This window comes from Colobus angolensis, unplaced genomic scaffold (genome assembly GCF_000951035.1).
Source record: "Colobus angolensis palliatus isolate OR3802 unplaced genomic scaffold, Cang.pa_1.0 Scaffold109, whole genome shotgun sequence".
NCBI lineage: Eukaryota > Metazoa > Chordata > Mammalia > Primates > Cercopithecidae > Colobus > Colobus angolensis.
In genome coordinates this window covers 10,086,980-10,102,368 of record NW_012111919.1, presented here as the reverse complement: position 1 = coordinate 10,102,368, position 15,389 = coordinate 10,086,980, and the positions used below count along the sequence as shown (strand labels likewise).

General features: G+C 37.1%; 1 protein-coding gene across 1 annotated transcript in view; it reads right to left on the bottom strand.

Moving 5' to 3' along the window:
* Positions 1-15,389, bottom strand: part of SMC6 (structural maintenance of chromosomes 6) — an 87,413-nt gene that overhangs the window by 49,027 nt on the left and 22,997 nt on the right. The window contains exons 8-15 of the mRNA XM_011951319.1: positions 11,230-11,310; positions 10,122-10,223; positions 6,009-6,128; positions 5,810-5,908; positions 2,343-2,489; positions 1,364-1,452; positions 1,023-1,187; positions 370-548 (exon numbers count right to left, since the gene is read on the bottom strand). Coding sequence (XP_011806709.1) covers positions 370-548; positions 1,023-1,187; positions 1,364-1,452; positions 2,343-2,489; positions 5,810-5,908; positions 6,009-6,128; positions 10,122-10,223; positions 11,230-11,310 — 982 coding nt within the window. The remainder of the gene's footprint in view (positions 1-369; positions 549-1,022; positions 1,188-1,363; positions 1,453-2,342; positions 2,490-5,809; positions 5,909-6,008; positions 6,129-10,121; positions 10,224-11,229; positions 11,311-15,389) is intronic.

Here is a 15,389-nt window from a genome sequence, read left to right as displayed (position 1 = left end):
AACAGAAACTAAGAAAGAAAAGTCATTTTAAAAAGGTTACCAAAACTCAGGTAACTGCTCCTTCAACTATATCTTGATGTTATTTTTTTTTCTGAATACTCAATTATATTAGTTCATTCACTTATTTATTCAGAAAAACAAGAACCAAATTATTCAACTCTGTAATTACTTTTCCTTTTCCAAAGTTCTCTTCCTTCTGGATATTTTATGCTCTAAAAATATAAAATGAAAGCTACAGAGCTTAACATAATTTCATCATTTTATCTTTCTTAATGAAATCACTTTATTTTGAAAACTTCATTCAATCATTCTGAAAATAAAAACTTATTTCTAAAGTTTATTATAACTTCACTAAATTAAGACAAATACCTAAAGGGCCTACAGGTTTATAGGTAAAAAGTCCTTGTCTATAAGCATCATCTATGGCTTCAAGAAGAGCTGGAACATTAGGGCCAAATCTTTTGAGTCGATCAGTTTTACTATCTTTCAATTCTTTCAGTTGCCTCTGATTGTAGCCCAGTGCATGCTTCACATCTGATTCTTCTCTCCTAAAAAACAAAAGCAGAAAAACAGTACAGATATGTGATAGTTTTAGAGAAACATTTAACCTTTGCCCATAACACCTACATCCCAGTGAATGACCCACCTAGCTACCCTAAAAACCAAAAGCAGAATTATTTATTTGAAAATAATTGTGTTACCAGAGAAAAACAGTCTGGAGTCCTCAAAACTTGGCATAAAAAAAGTAATGCAACAATGATGGGCTAGGAAACCCAGAAATTGTTCAACTCTACAACTATAAGAAGTCTTGAAAAGTGATTTTAAAAGATCCAGCTGGCTCTAGGTACACTGGCTATGAGTTAGCCCTGCTCTGCAAGGTATTTAACATAAAAATAAAATCTTTTTTAAAAGATCCCTTATTAGGTAGAAGAAACAACCATATTTGCTCTCTTCATATAAGAACAAAACTATATGATGTGAAAGTAATTGAAAAAAATCATTCTAAGGATGTTGCAACTTACTTAATTTTGCCATGTTCTTCTTTGTCCTTTTCTATGGCTTGCTGAAACTGTTCGATCTCTTGATTGACTGAATTTTCTTGATTTCGTAAGGCCTTTACTCTCTCTTTTAACCAAGATATTTTTTTTTGTCTTTCCAACCGTTCAGGTTCCAAAGATTGGTCAGTACTAACAGTAAATAACCCAAAGTGAAAAATGTTAAATGAACAGCTTAACATTTAAAGAACACAAGCCAATGTAATAAAATTCCATTAACAACAATACATAAAATATAATATTCCAATGCATCTACCTTACTTTATTACAAAATGAGAGTCATGAAAATTTCAAAGTAACTATCCTACCTTTTTTTCAGTTCTTCAATTCGTTTACAAAGCTGCTCATCATCTTTCTTTAATGCTTTATATTCATTTAAGGATCGGTTATATAAAACCTAACAAAAAAAATTAGACACGCTTTGCTAAAATGAAAACAAATATCCCATTCGAGTCCACTTTTGTCAAATCCTCAGAGACCGAATGTGTACAGGAATATATTTTTTAAATGAAGCACAAAATGGCCATTTGAAACCATTACATTTTTTAAAATCTCAAAGCATCACTAATTTCAACTCACGTACAAAATCCCTACTTTAAAAAATAGAAGGCTGGTGCTGTGGGTCATGCCTGTAATCCCAGCACTTTCGGAGGCCAAGGCGGGTGGATCACGAGGTCAGGAGATCGAGACCATCCTGGCTAACACAGTGAAATCCCATCTCTACTAAAAATACAAAAAATTAACCAGGTGTGATGGCACGTCCCTATAGTCCCAGCTACTCAGGAGGCTGAGGCAGGAGAATCGCTTAAACCCAGGAGGCGGAGGTTGCAGTGAGCCAAGACTGTGCCACTGCACTCCAGCCTGGGCGACAGGGTAAGACTCCATCTCAAAAAAATAATAATAAAAAAATAGAAGAGGTTGGGTGCAGAGGCTCACACCTGTGATCCCAGCACTTTGGGAGGCTGAGGTAGGTAGATCACTTAAGGTCAGGAGTTCAAGACCAGCCTGGACAATGTGGCGAAATCCTGTCTCTACAAGAAATACAAAAAAATTTAGCCAGCCGTGGTGACAGATGTCTGTAGTCCCAGCTACTCAGGAGGCCAAGGTGGGAGGATAGCGTGTGCCCACGAGGTAGAAGCTGCAGTGAGCCGTGATGGCGCCACAGCACTCCAGCCTGCGTGACAGAGCAAGACTGTTTCAAAAAAACAAAATATAATAAAAAAAGAAGAACAATCTTTATATTTGCTGTGTGGCTTTTAATATTCCAGTTTAGAAAACTTCTCTCACCTCAGCTTCATTATAGGCCCTTTTCTTAGCAATGACATCTGCTTTCAATGCCATACATTCTGGTGCTCGTGCATTTGTCTCTTCACTAATCTTTTCTAGTTTGTCTTGAATATCCTTGTACTTTTGTTCTGCTTCATTAAGTCTGACCTTTAAGAAAATAACATTATCAAAGTATATTTTTTCAATAGAGAGAATTTTTAAAAATTATCTATAGTTCATATACCAATAACAAATTTAACTTCACTCAAGACATTAGGCAAATAAACACAGTAACATAACATTATATAAAATACTATAATATAGGCCGGGTGCAGTGGGTCAAGCCTGTAATCCCAGCACTTTGGGAGGCCGAGACGGGCGGATCACGAGGTCAGGAGATGGAGACCATCCTGGCTAAGCCGGTGAAACCCCGTCTCTACTGAAAAAAAATACAAAAAACTAGCTGGGCGAGGTGGTGGGAGCCTGTAGTCCCAGCTACTCGGGAGGCTGAGGCAGGAGAATGGCGTAAACCCGGGAGGCGGAGCTTGAAGTGAGCCGAGATCTGGCCACTGCACTCCAGTCCGGGCGACAGAGTGAGACTCTGTCTCAAAAAAAAAAAAAAAATACTATACTATAATTTGATCTTAACCCACAGTCAGTTATCCAACAAATGTGCTATCCTCTAGGGATACAAAGACATGATAACAAATGTCCTCAGTTAACATAAAAGAGAGAGATATAATTTAGCAGAAAAACAGAACACAAACTGATGATACAGTCTGTATACAATAATGCTAAAGTAGGGTACACTTATTTTTAATTGTGGGAGCACAGAGAAACAAACCAGAGGTTGGCCAGAAAAAGTCAGGAATGCCTTCAAAGAGGTAGTAGTATTTTGAGCTGAGATTTTAAAAATTAACCTAAGTGTACCAGGAAATAAGTTGAGGAAGGGTGTTAGAGGCAGATGAAAGAGCATGTACAAAGGTATTCATAGTTCAGAAATTAAATATTGCTAGAGCTTAAATTCATAGGATAATGGTAGGAGATGAGATGAAGGGGTAGAGGGGCCTTGCATTCTACAATGAACAGCTTACAACTTAATGTTCTAGACAACAGGAAGACAGCCTAAGTCTGTCTCTTATCTCCTAAGCCTGCGTGTTAGATTACTCTGGAAGCACTTGGAACACAGGGTAGACAGAAAAATCAAAGGAAAAGATTTCAGTAAGAAGTTAATATAATATTATGGATCAAAGACAATTAGGGACCAAAATGGGATGCTAACAATAGGGACTGATGAGAAGGAACAAATATGAGCACTATTTCGATTGGGGTCAGCAAACCTTTCTATAAGAGGCTAGATAGTGTACACTTCAGGCTTTGTGGGCCACATGGTCTCTCCTAAAACAATTCAATTCTGCCATTAAAACATGAAAGCACCCAAGGACAATGAGTAGAGGAATTGCTTTTTAATAAAAATGAAAGCTGGATCCAGGTTTTATACAAACTGAACATGATTGATATTATTTTTCAGTTTTAAATTAACAAAAGTTTAAAGTCTGCTTTAGACACTGTTTCTTCAGAAATCTTCCATTTAATAGTCATTCTACAAGCAATAATCAAGCAAACACAATGTGAAAGGCTTTATGTAAGACAAGATGGAAAGGATATAAAGATAAAATAAGATAGTCCTTACCCTCCAGAAATTTGCCATTTACTACATAGAGTATGCAAACGCTTAAACGGAGAAAAAGGCCTACTAAACTAAACATCACCTAGCCTTATGATCCTCCTTTCCCATTTAAAAAAGAGGTGAGGCCGGGCGCGGTGGCTCAAGCCTGTAATCCCAGCACTTTGGGAGGCCGAGACGGGCGGATCACGAGGTCAGGAGATCGAGACCATCCTGGCTAACACGGTGAAACCTCGTCTCTACTAAAAGAATACAAAAAACTAGCCGGGCGAGGTGGCGGGCGCCTGTAGTCCCAGCTACTCGGGAGGCTGAGGCAGGAGAATGGCGTGAACCCGGGAGGCGGAGCTTGCAGTGAGCTGAGATCCGGCCACTGCACTCCAGCCTGGGTGGCAGAGCGAGACTCCGTCTCAAAAAAAAAAAAAAAAAAAAGAGGTGAGCAGCTGTTACTAAAAATTCTTGAGGAGGAAAGTATTTAAGGCCTTACCTGATGATAAGCTGAGAAATGAGGCTGAGAAGAGAAACATACTTGATGAAAATTTCAGAATATTCTCTCAGAAATGAAAATTTAAGGTGAGAGGTGGAGTGGAAAGCGTTGAAATTCCACTTACTGCCTGAAGAGGGAGTAAGAAACTTAGCCCACAAATCACTAAGTGTACTATCTTTACCTATTTTTACATACTCATCTATTACCTCTGATGAATTAACGCCATAACCCTTAAAAGAAAAAAAGATCAATCTGCTCATCTTAGAGGCAGACAGAAAAAAGCAAGCTAGGAAAGATTACATTCTATACCATAGCCAAGCTTGGGGGCCAGAAAGAAACTTCCTAAGCAAAACAGAGAAAATGCTAAGAGGTAAGTAAGCTACACCGACATATTGAGTACATTTGCTGGGGAAGGGGAGTAAAGAAAAAAAAAACTAGGAGTTCTACTTCTGGCATTACAGCATGAGAAGCCCCACAGTGCTGGCTGCTCAACCTTGTGAGTATACTAAAACCCAGTCAATTACACACTTTACATGGGTGAATTATATGGTATATGAATGATATCTCAATAAAGCTGTTCAAAAAAGAAACAGTGAGTATAAAGAGTGGATCTGCTGAATGGTAAAAAGGTCACCTGGAAAGCCCCAACAAAGAATGACTGCCTTTACTCGACACTCAACTTCTGTAACCTCTAGGCCCATGTGGAAGACTTTGATGACTTTCTTGAATTTTAGATAGGGTAGTTTCTACCTGCACTCTTAGATGTCAGGCTGAAATTAACCTTAACAGACCTAACAATGAATTCCACTTGCCTTCCACCTACATGAAATCGTCTGACAGGCCGTCTTAGTTCTGGACCATACATCTCAGTTCCCTTAGCAATCTCTGGGCATTGTTTTCAGTTCTGAGTTCTCATACTTTCTGATACCTACCTTTAATGTGATTCTAATTTATATTATTCTAGCACCCCTTTATTTCTCAGGCCTTTTTGTGTTTAAAGTCCTTAACAAACCAAAGAGTAAAAGCTTCAGGCTCTTCTTATATGTCTTGTCAGTAACAAAGTTCCACTGACAAAATGCATGAGTTCTAGAGCCCTAGCCTCAGACAGGCTTATCATAGATAGAACATTCTTTTCAAAAGAGAGTTACCACAACAGGCCTTGAAAACAAGTTTAGGTCTATTTCACCTAAGCAATAAATTCAAATATAGACAAATATACAGTCTGAAACTGCCAGTTTAGTGGGTCATAAATAGTCTAACATCAATAATTTCATATGATTCAACTTATTAAATCTGCATTTAAAAAACTGTAATTACCTGCTGTTCTTCCATTTTCCTGTCAAGTCTAGCAGCACGATCTTCTCCAATTTTGATATTATCTCTGATAGCATTCAATTGTTTTTCAATTTCATTGACCTAAAAAAATTATACAGCAAATTGATAAGATTAACAATAATAACCAAATATATTCTGCAGATCCCATATATATGTGAACAAGTAATTAAGTGATAATTACCACTGCCCAAGCCATTTCATGTTTCAAGGACTCTAAATTAGTCTTCATTGTACTTAAACCAGCAATACTTTGAAAACGTTCCTCTTTCTCTACGCACTGGCGCTTCAGTTCAGTAAGCCGCTTAAAAAAAGAAAACAGAAGGGACATATTTTTCATTAATGTTGAAAAAACACATTTTTGCAAATCTATTTCTTTTAAAAACAATGCCTAAACAACTACTTCACAAAGATTTGTTTAAAAATAACTTCTATTTTTTTAAACTATTCTTGATTCTTCAGTATACTTTTAATAAGTCCAATAATTTTGTGAATTTCTGCACTATAAAAATGGCCAAATACTCTTCAGATGAAGAGCAAAGGAATTAAAGGTTCAGGACTACGCAAATATAGAGAAATCCCAAAACTCACTTTCCCATTTTCCCTCTTTATTCCCTATCTGATAGACATGATGGTCTGTTCTTCAAAGTAGAGTCAGCAGGCATTCCAAAGAGAATGTAAGGATCAGGAGAAATTTATTTCTGAAAATCAAACAAGTTATAATTTTCTTAACTAAGGTCACTTTTTTTTTTTTGAGACAGAGTCTCACTCTGTCACCAGGCCGGAGTGCAGTGGCACAATCTTGGCTCACTCCAACCTCCACCTCCCAGGTTCAAGCGATTCTCCAGCCTCAGCTTCCCAAGTAGCTGGGACTACAGGCAAGCACCACCATGCCCAGCTAGTTTTTGTATTTTTAGTAGAGACGGGGTTTCACCATGTTGGCCAGGAACTTAGCTCACTTTTAATAATTAATTAAAAATCACCAAATATCAAATACTGTGATATTCAATTTCTGGAGCTTATATATCTCATATTCTGTACAACTGGGTAGACAGCCTCTCCCCTTCATTCATGCTTACCAGAGTCAACTAGGGCCTGAACACTGTAGACCTTACTTTGATTCCCTATCTAATGCACTTTCCTATTCTACAAAATTCTTTCAATCTATTATCATTCTCTTCAAACCTCATATACCCTGCCACCATATTCCCTCATTCATTCCCCCTCTCCAGCTTCAGATAATTTAGAAGCCATCAGACAGAAACTCCCTCAACAATCTTAACTACAAATCTAAAGCAGGCATCCCTTCCTTTTGCAACAAAAGAAAGGTGGCCTCATATTTAAGACCCATGCCATCCTCTACCTATTATCTTGGATTGTACCCCTTTTCTATCTTCTCAAAAGTCTAAATCCACTGATTTTCCATCACATCTTTTTGTCGTTGTTTTCACTTTATCCTCTTCATGACTCATGTTCATCACTACTTGCTCATCTTTCCAACTTACAAACGAAACCACCAATACCCATCCCTTGGCACCACCTCCTCCTCTAAAATTCTTCTTCCCTTTCTATCCAAGTTTCATGAAAATTGTCTCTATCTCCTCCATCTCCTCACATTTTCCAGTTCCACAAATCTGGCTACTGTTTCCACTGCTACTGAAACCCACTTTGCCATAGTCATCTATGAAGATTATGTCATTAAATACAGTTGAGTTTTTTCAATTCATGTAGTGTCGGACCACAGGTACATCTCACGGTCATGACTTGTTCCTTCTCAAAATCTCTCTGCCCTTGGCTTCTCATGGCTACCATGAGAATTTCTCATGGTTCAGGCCTGGCCCCACTTTTCCCCTATCTCAGCAATCTAAATTATTCTTTTGGCTTATATACTAATAGCACACTGACAACTCCCAAATTTTTATTGAGGCCAGACTTGACTTCTGTATTCTTAATTTACATATCCAACTTCCCACTTCATATTTCCACTTGGATGCTTTATAAGCACCTCAAAATTAATGTCTTCAAAATATAATTCAGTTTTCTTTAAAAAAAGAAAAAAAAAAAAAGAAAAACTGGCTTTTCTTCCCAAACTTCCTATCTCAATAAACTTACTCTACCACTAAAGTAATTAATTTGGAGGTCATTCAGTCACCTTTGATGACTCTGTCTTAACTTTACTTCTCCATGTCCACTACAATATTTGCCCACATCATTTCAAAGTTCTCTTTCCTACTACTGCCAATATCCTTAACTTAAGCCATCATTATCTCTTTGGACAATGATAATGGCTTCTTTATCGATCTTTCCACATCTCTTCTCTCCTTATAGCAGTTTATTCTCTTGTAGAACAATCTACTGAAAATACACAATTAATGAAGTCATCCATTTTCATGTCTTCTATTGCCCCCTAAATTTTATAAGGTCCTCCACAGCCTGGCCTCTCATCTCTCACACCTGTGTTTTACACTCTAGCCAAACTGGAATTCTTCTAGTTTTTTAAAAGAACACATGCTTTCTTGCCCCTGAGGCTTTAACCACGCTATTTCTTAGAACATCCTGCCTTACCCTCACCATCCTTTCCCTGGTATTACTCATCCTCCAGTTTTCTTCTTAGGCATCACTTCCTTAATAACTCCCCCATCATGACTGCCCCCGACACTGCCAGTACCCTATTAAGTGCTGTTGCCTAGTCTACATCTCTTTTAGTAGTCCTCACCATACTCAAATTATTTACCATCTATGTTTCCTGCTGAATAACTAGGTCTATGATCCCAAGAATCCTATTTATTTGTCACTATATGACCATGGCCAAAGCACGATGCTACAAGGCACATGGTAAGAACTTAATATTTATCGACTGAATGATTATGCTAGCTTCTAGCCTTTACATACTATTTCTTAAAGATTTAATTATTCAAACCAAGAGTTTATTTTGAGAATACAGGGTATTTCACCAATTAAGAGAAAAGTTCTTACTGAGTGTATATTATGCATCAGGAATTCTCCTACATAATTTAGGGAAGTGCTCCTTATACTTCATAATTACAGTATCTTTAATTGTTATTGGCATACTTTGTATACCATGGAGAAAATAAGTGTTTAATCCTAAGTGGTCGGAAACAAACAAATTTATTTCAAGTCCTGATTTACTATATTAAAAATAATAAATGTAACACATGGTATGTACAGTTTGTTTGAATATACAAGTATTTTCCTTCCCCAATAGTAACATTGATATTCCAAGAAAGTGTGCTTTAGTATTTTTGTGGTTTATAGTAGCTCCTTAAACACCACCACATAACCCAGGTTTGAAAAGATAATGTGGGAAATAAAAATAAATATACTCATCCTTAATTTTTGAATTTTCATTTAATGAAACATATAACTATAGACCTAACTTAAAATATGCATTCTTCAAAAACCTGAAGTAAAAAGGTCAGTAGAATATAATGAATTTGACTTTAATCATTAGTACAATCCTACCTCAAAAGGACAAGCTACAAAGTTGATGAAAATTCAACTGGTTATATAAAACTAACAAAAGAACAATATATGGAATTATATAAAATTGGTGGGACTTAATACACTGGATAAACAGCTATAACGTAAGCCTTAAAATTTTGAGGTCTCTGATTATCACACAGAAAGTTGGATCTTCAGGAATCTGAAGAAGAAAGTATAAGAACAAAATATAACAGATTTAAAAACAAATTGAAGTAAGTCATGGCTGGCATCAGTGATATAAAGTGCAAGCAAATCTGCACAGCTGCCAAGCCTGGTGAATAAGGATGTCACAGCTGCTACCAACCTACCAGTTGCTTAAGAAATGTTAACATTTTACTAGAGTTATAATTACTATGATTTGTAGATTACAGTATATAATTATAAATGCATACTATGTTTAATAACAGTTTGATCCTTGCGCTGCTTATCCCAGAGGAAATACTGTAGTTTTTAAACTACTTACAGTTTTTAAACTACTTAAACTACCATACCTTACTGTGGAACCCATTAGTCATATTATCAGAGGATAAGTATGTAAGATACCGCCCTGTTCTCCAGCTTATAATCTAATAGAGAAAGTAAGACATGTACGTACTCATTATTACAAAATAAAAAAGTAACAGCTGATTAATACCCGGAATATAAACACTACATTGCATATACTTCAGAGTGCTATAAAAATATTACTAGTTTTATATAAATATATAGATGCATAGTTTTACAATATCATTTACTGTAATTACTATAGGAATTTGGCTGATCCCAAAAAGATTTATATTAACTGTTTACAAACCTCTTCTCCTTGATGTATCTGCTCCTTTGTTCTTTCTTTTGTTTCCATAATGTATGAATAATCTTCCTTCATCTGTTCAAGTTGCGTTGCTTTCATGAAGAACTATTATCAACAACAAAAAAACGCAATTAGGAGTTTGTAAACTTCCATAGAACTGTTAAAAAGAAAAAGAAAAATTTGGTCTCTGAAAACTTTTAGATCAATGATATAAAAAGACATTAAAAACATAAGCAATCACACAAACACAAAAGAATACATTTCAGATTCAAATTTACTGAACCTACTATGCTCACATCCACATGTTCATTTGCTAAAGCTCCTAAAACTCCATGAAAGAAAACACTGCGGGGTATGATAATAAGCTCATTTTCACTATTGACATTATTTAAGCAAAAACAGCTGAAAAGACTGGCATCCTTGGTCTTAGCACATCTTAAATTTTTAGAATAAGAAATACCAAAACTCACTCAAAAGACTACACAGAATATTTAGCAGTATAGTCAAGTATTTTGTTAGCTTTTAAAGTTTTTAATAGTTTAAGATTTACAGGCACACTGGCTCACACCTGTAATCCCAGCACTTTGGGAGGCCAAAGCGGGTGATCACTTGAGGCCAGGATTTCGAGATCAGCCTGGCCAAACAGGTGAAACCCCGTCTCTACTAAAAATACAAAAATTAGCCAGACATGGTGTCACATGCCTGTAACCCCAGCTCCTTGGGAGGCTAAGGCACGAAAATCACTTAAACCTGAGGGGTGGAGGTTGCAGTGAGCCCAGATTGCACCACTTGCACTCTATCCTGGAAGACAGAGCCTTGTTCTGTCTTAAAAAAAAAAGAAAGATTTATGTATGTAGAAGCAACTGTTACCCTGTATTTCCTTAAAGATTAAGAATTAAAAGCCAAAAAGTAAAAACAAAGATTTAAAAAAATTATACCCCCATCTTACTTAACAATTTCCTAATCTAGGAAATTGAATTACTTTAAACAGATGGCTTTAAGAAAAAAGAAAAAAAAAACTCAGACTCCATTATGTGAGCAAGAATATTGTTTACAATATGCCTAAAGGTACTCTTTTTAAATGGGTTTATATTACCTTGGTGCCACTTACTTTGTATTTGTCTCCTTCATTTTTAGACTGTAAGAACTGCTTGCTCATTTCTTGTGTTAAAACAGAAACTGGATTATCCACCTCAAACAAAAAGTCATTTTTGAATATTTTACTTTAATGCTTTAAAGATAGGTAAAAACTGAAACATACATTACAAGTGATCTATGGTGCCATCAGGAAGGCCAAGCAATAGCCAAAGGTTATAACATTAGGATAAAAATACTAAAAAAAAAATTAGAAATGTATAATGCAGGAAAAATAATTTAAAATTTCATTATACCAACATACATCGTATAGTTAAAATTCAATATTCTACCAGTACATGAGGGCACAAGCACAAGAACCCTGTGAAAAAGTGTTTTTATTAAAAAGTTTTTCACTTCTTACCTGCTGTATAGAGTATCACCCTCATGCCAATGGTTAATCATGGGATAGCAGAATGGGAAGAGTCCTAGCATGGTAAGGAGTCAGCCACCTTGGGTTCTTGTTTGAGCTCTGTTGCTAACTTCCTATGTAGCCTTGGACAAGTCAGTTACTCCAGTTAAACACAGTCCAACTCAGGTATTTCTAATCAGAATCATGGTAACAAGTATTGTTTATTTTTCTTATAGAAGTTCTTCATATTATTCCTTCATGAGGATATTGTAAAACAAATGAAAATAATGAAGTCTTTCTATCTTTTGGAAACTAGTCATTGCTTGAATGAAACTACCTTTGCCTAACGTGATGGTTATTACTGAGTGTCAACCTGATTGGATTGAAGGATGCAAAGTATTGATCCTGGGTGTGTCCCCAAGGGTACTGCCAAAGGAGACTAACACTTGAGTCACTGGCCAAGAAAGGCAGACCCATCCTTAATCTGGGTGAGCACCATCTAATCAGCTGCCAGGGTGGCTGGAATATAAAGCAGGCAGAAAAACTTGAAAAGATTAGACTGGCCTAGCGTCCCAACCTACATCTTTCTCTAAAACTGGATGCTTCCTGCTCTCAAACATTGGACTCCAAGTTCTTCAGTTTTGGGACATGGACTGGCTTTCCTTGCTCCTTAGCTCACAGACAGCCTATTGTGGGACCTTGCGATCATGTGAGTTAATACTTAAAACCATATATATCTCCTATTCATTCTGTTCCTGTAGAGAACCCTAATACACCTAACAAGTTAAGATATCACAATAAATTGGAAAAGTATAGAAAAAATACAACTTTTTCCAAAAAGATACAGGGTCATTACTCAATTACTAACAAATAAGTTTACATGTTAAATGTTAGTCAATTACTAACAAATCCATTTACATGTTAAAAATAATCTTAACGTTATCGTATAAATGAAAAAAACTTTAAACCCTTCATGTTTACTGTCTATGAAATAAATATTGTGTAATTTGTTGGTATACCAATGGTTAAAACATTTCTCTTAAGTAAAATGTTGGGCCTCTCTTCTAAGATAATAAAAAACATTTATGTAGTTATAACCAAAACTTTACATGTGACATGTTTCTTATTATATAGACCAGACTCCATCTGCCACATATTTTTTCACAAAGCACCCCTAGCTCATCATTTCATACTGCATCTGACCGCTTAATAGACCTAATGCAGTAGTAGCTCTAATAACAAACATCTTAATGTCAACTTTCAGTTAAAAGCTTCACCAAAGTTTATATTCATTTCTCTATACCTTTTTCACTGTTTTTGAAATGGAGTTCCTACTTCTTGTACTACTCTTGGGATTATTTAAGAATCTTGGCCAGGCACAGTGGTTCATACCTATAATCTCAGCACTGTGGGAGGCTGAGGCAGGTGGATTGCTTGAGCCCAGGAGTTCAAGACCAGCCTAGGCAACACGGTGAAACCCTGTCTCTACAAAAAGTACAAAAATTAGCCGGGTGTAGTGGTACCCGCCTGTAGTACCAGCTCTCAGGAGGCTGAGGTGGAGGATCACTTGAGCCTGAGAGGTGGAGGTTGCAGGGAGTCGTGATCATGCTACTGCATTCCAGCCTGGGCGACAGAGTGAGACCCTGTCCCAAGGCTCATGCCAGCACTTTGGGAGGCCAGAGCCAAGGTATGAGGATCGCTTGAGGCCAGGAGTTCAAGACTAGCCTGGGCAACATGGCAAAACCCAGTCTCAAAAATCAAACCAAAAAAAAGCATGTTGTAGCTCTATGTGTCAGAACCCTGAAAAAAGCAAAAAGCAAAAGCAGGTAAACTTCAGCAAGAGGGTAAGAAACGGAGGCACAGAAGACAAATATGATGAGGTACTTAAAAACATTAAATGCCCTCTTCCCTCCTGGTTATTCTAGACCAACACTGTCCAAGAAAAATATAACGCAAGTCACCTACAATTTTTTTTTTTTTTTTTGAGACAGGGTCTCACTCTGTCACTCAGGCTGGAGTGCAGTGGCATGATCTCGGCTCACTGCAACCTCTGCCTCCTGGGTTCAAACAATTCTCCCATGTCAGCCTCCCGAGTAGCTGGGACTAAAAGCATGTGCCACCATGCCTGCCTAATTTTTGTGGTTTTTGATAGAGATAGTGTTTCACCATGTAGGCCAGCCTGGTCTCGAACCCCCGACCTCAGGTGATCCACTGGTCTCAGCCTCCCAAAGTGTGGGGATAACAGACGTGAGCCACTGCACCCAGCCCACACATACAATTTTAAATGTTCTAGTAGCCACATTAAAAATATAGAGAAATAGGTGAAATTTAATAACATATTTTTAATCCAATATAACCAAAATATTATCATTGTAACATGTAATCAATATAAAAAACTAAGTTATTTCTTTATATTAAGTTTTCAAAATCTGGTGTGTATTTCACATTACTGCATATCTCAATTTGAGCTACCCACTCTTCAAGTGCTCCACATCTACCTATGGCATGGCTCTAGATCTTCTGCATTTTAATCAATGAAACTGAATCTTTTGTTACACATTAAGTAAACCATGGAAGAAAAAGGACCAGGAATCTTTAAATATTTCAACGGAGAATAACATGTTTTACATTCCCCAAGGAAGTGAGAGCTTAGAGAAATACGCTTTTTTTCAATTTTCCTCATAATGAAAACTTTCTAATAAATACAGCTGTCCACAGAAGAAGGAAGCAGCCTTGGACAGAGGTGATTTCCCCATCATCCTTTCAAGAACCTGCGCAGGAAAACCTGGTGGAGATTCTACACAGGGTCAATACACAGTATTTATACAGTATACTGAATACCCTTCAAGATTCTCCCAACACCTATGATTCCATAAACTCTAACTCTTGGTTTTCCTGATTCTAATAAATTGTCCTGCATTCTAGTCTGAAATTCATTTGCTGTACCTGCTTTTCTCTAGATTTTAAGAATTATTTTTCCTAAACTTGTACTGTCTGATATGCAGCAGGCCCATTTGCCATGTGTGGCTTATTCTACTTAAAAAAATACAATTAAAAATTACATTTCTTAGTCACAATTTCAAGTAGTCAAGAACCACATGTGGCTAATGGTTACCCCACTGAACAGCATAAATACAGGACATTTCCACCATCACAGAAAGTTCTGTACCCTCTGTTCTAAACCAAAGTGGAAAAGAGACCCAGACTCCTAATTGTTCTTTTTCTTTGATCGCAAATCTCGGAGTTCTTAATTCTGTAACGAGGCAGTATTGCACAATGGATAGAGCAGTAGAATGAAACAGGGATGCCTGGATCCCAAATCCAGGTTCTACCAGTAACCACGTCTAGACAGCCTTAAATATAAATTTATTTTTGGTAGCTCCCAGTTTCTCATCTACAAAACAAACAGCCTGGATTAGGTGTCTTCTAAAGGTAAGTCTAGTGTAAATGTTTACAGAACTACATGTACCCTATTATCAATTAATTCAGCCAAAGTATCTTAGCAGAAAGGACTCAAGCCTTGTCCCCTACAAGTGTGATCAGTAGCTCTGAAATAGAGAAGTGCTTTATCTTTCTAGAATAAATTTTCGTTAAGAATTTAGTTGACCGGGCGCGGTGGCTCAAGCCTATAATCTCAGCACTTTAGGAGGCCGAGACGGGCGGATCACGAGGTCAGGAGATCGAGACCATCCTGGCTAACCCGGTGAAACTCCATCTCTACTAAAAAATACAAAAAACTAGCCGGGCGTGGTGACCGGCGCCTGTAGTCCCAGCTACTCGGGAGG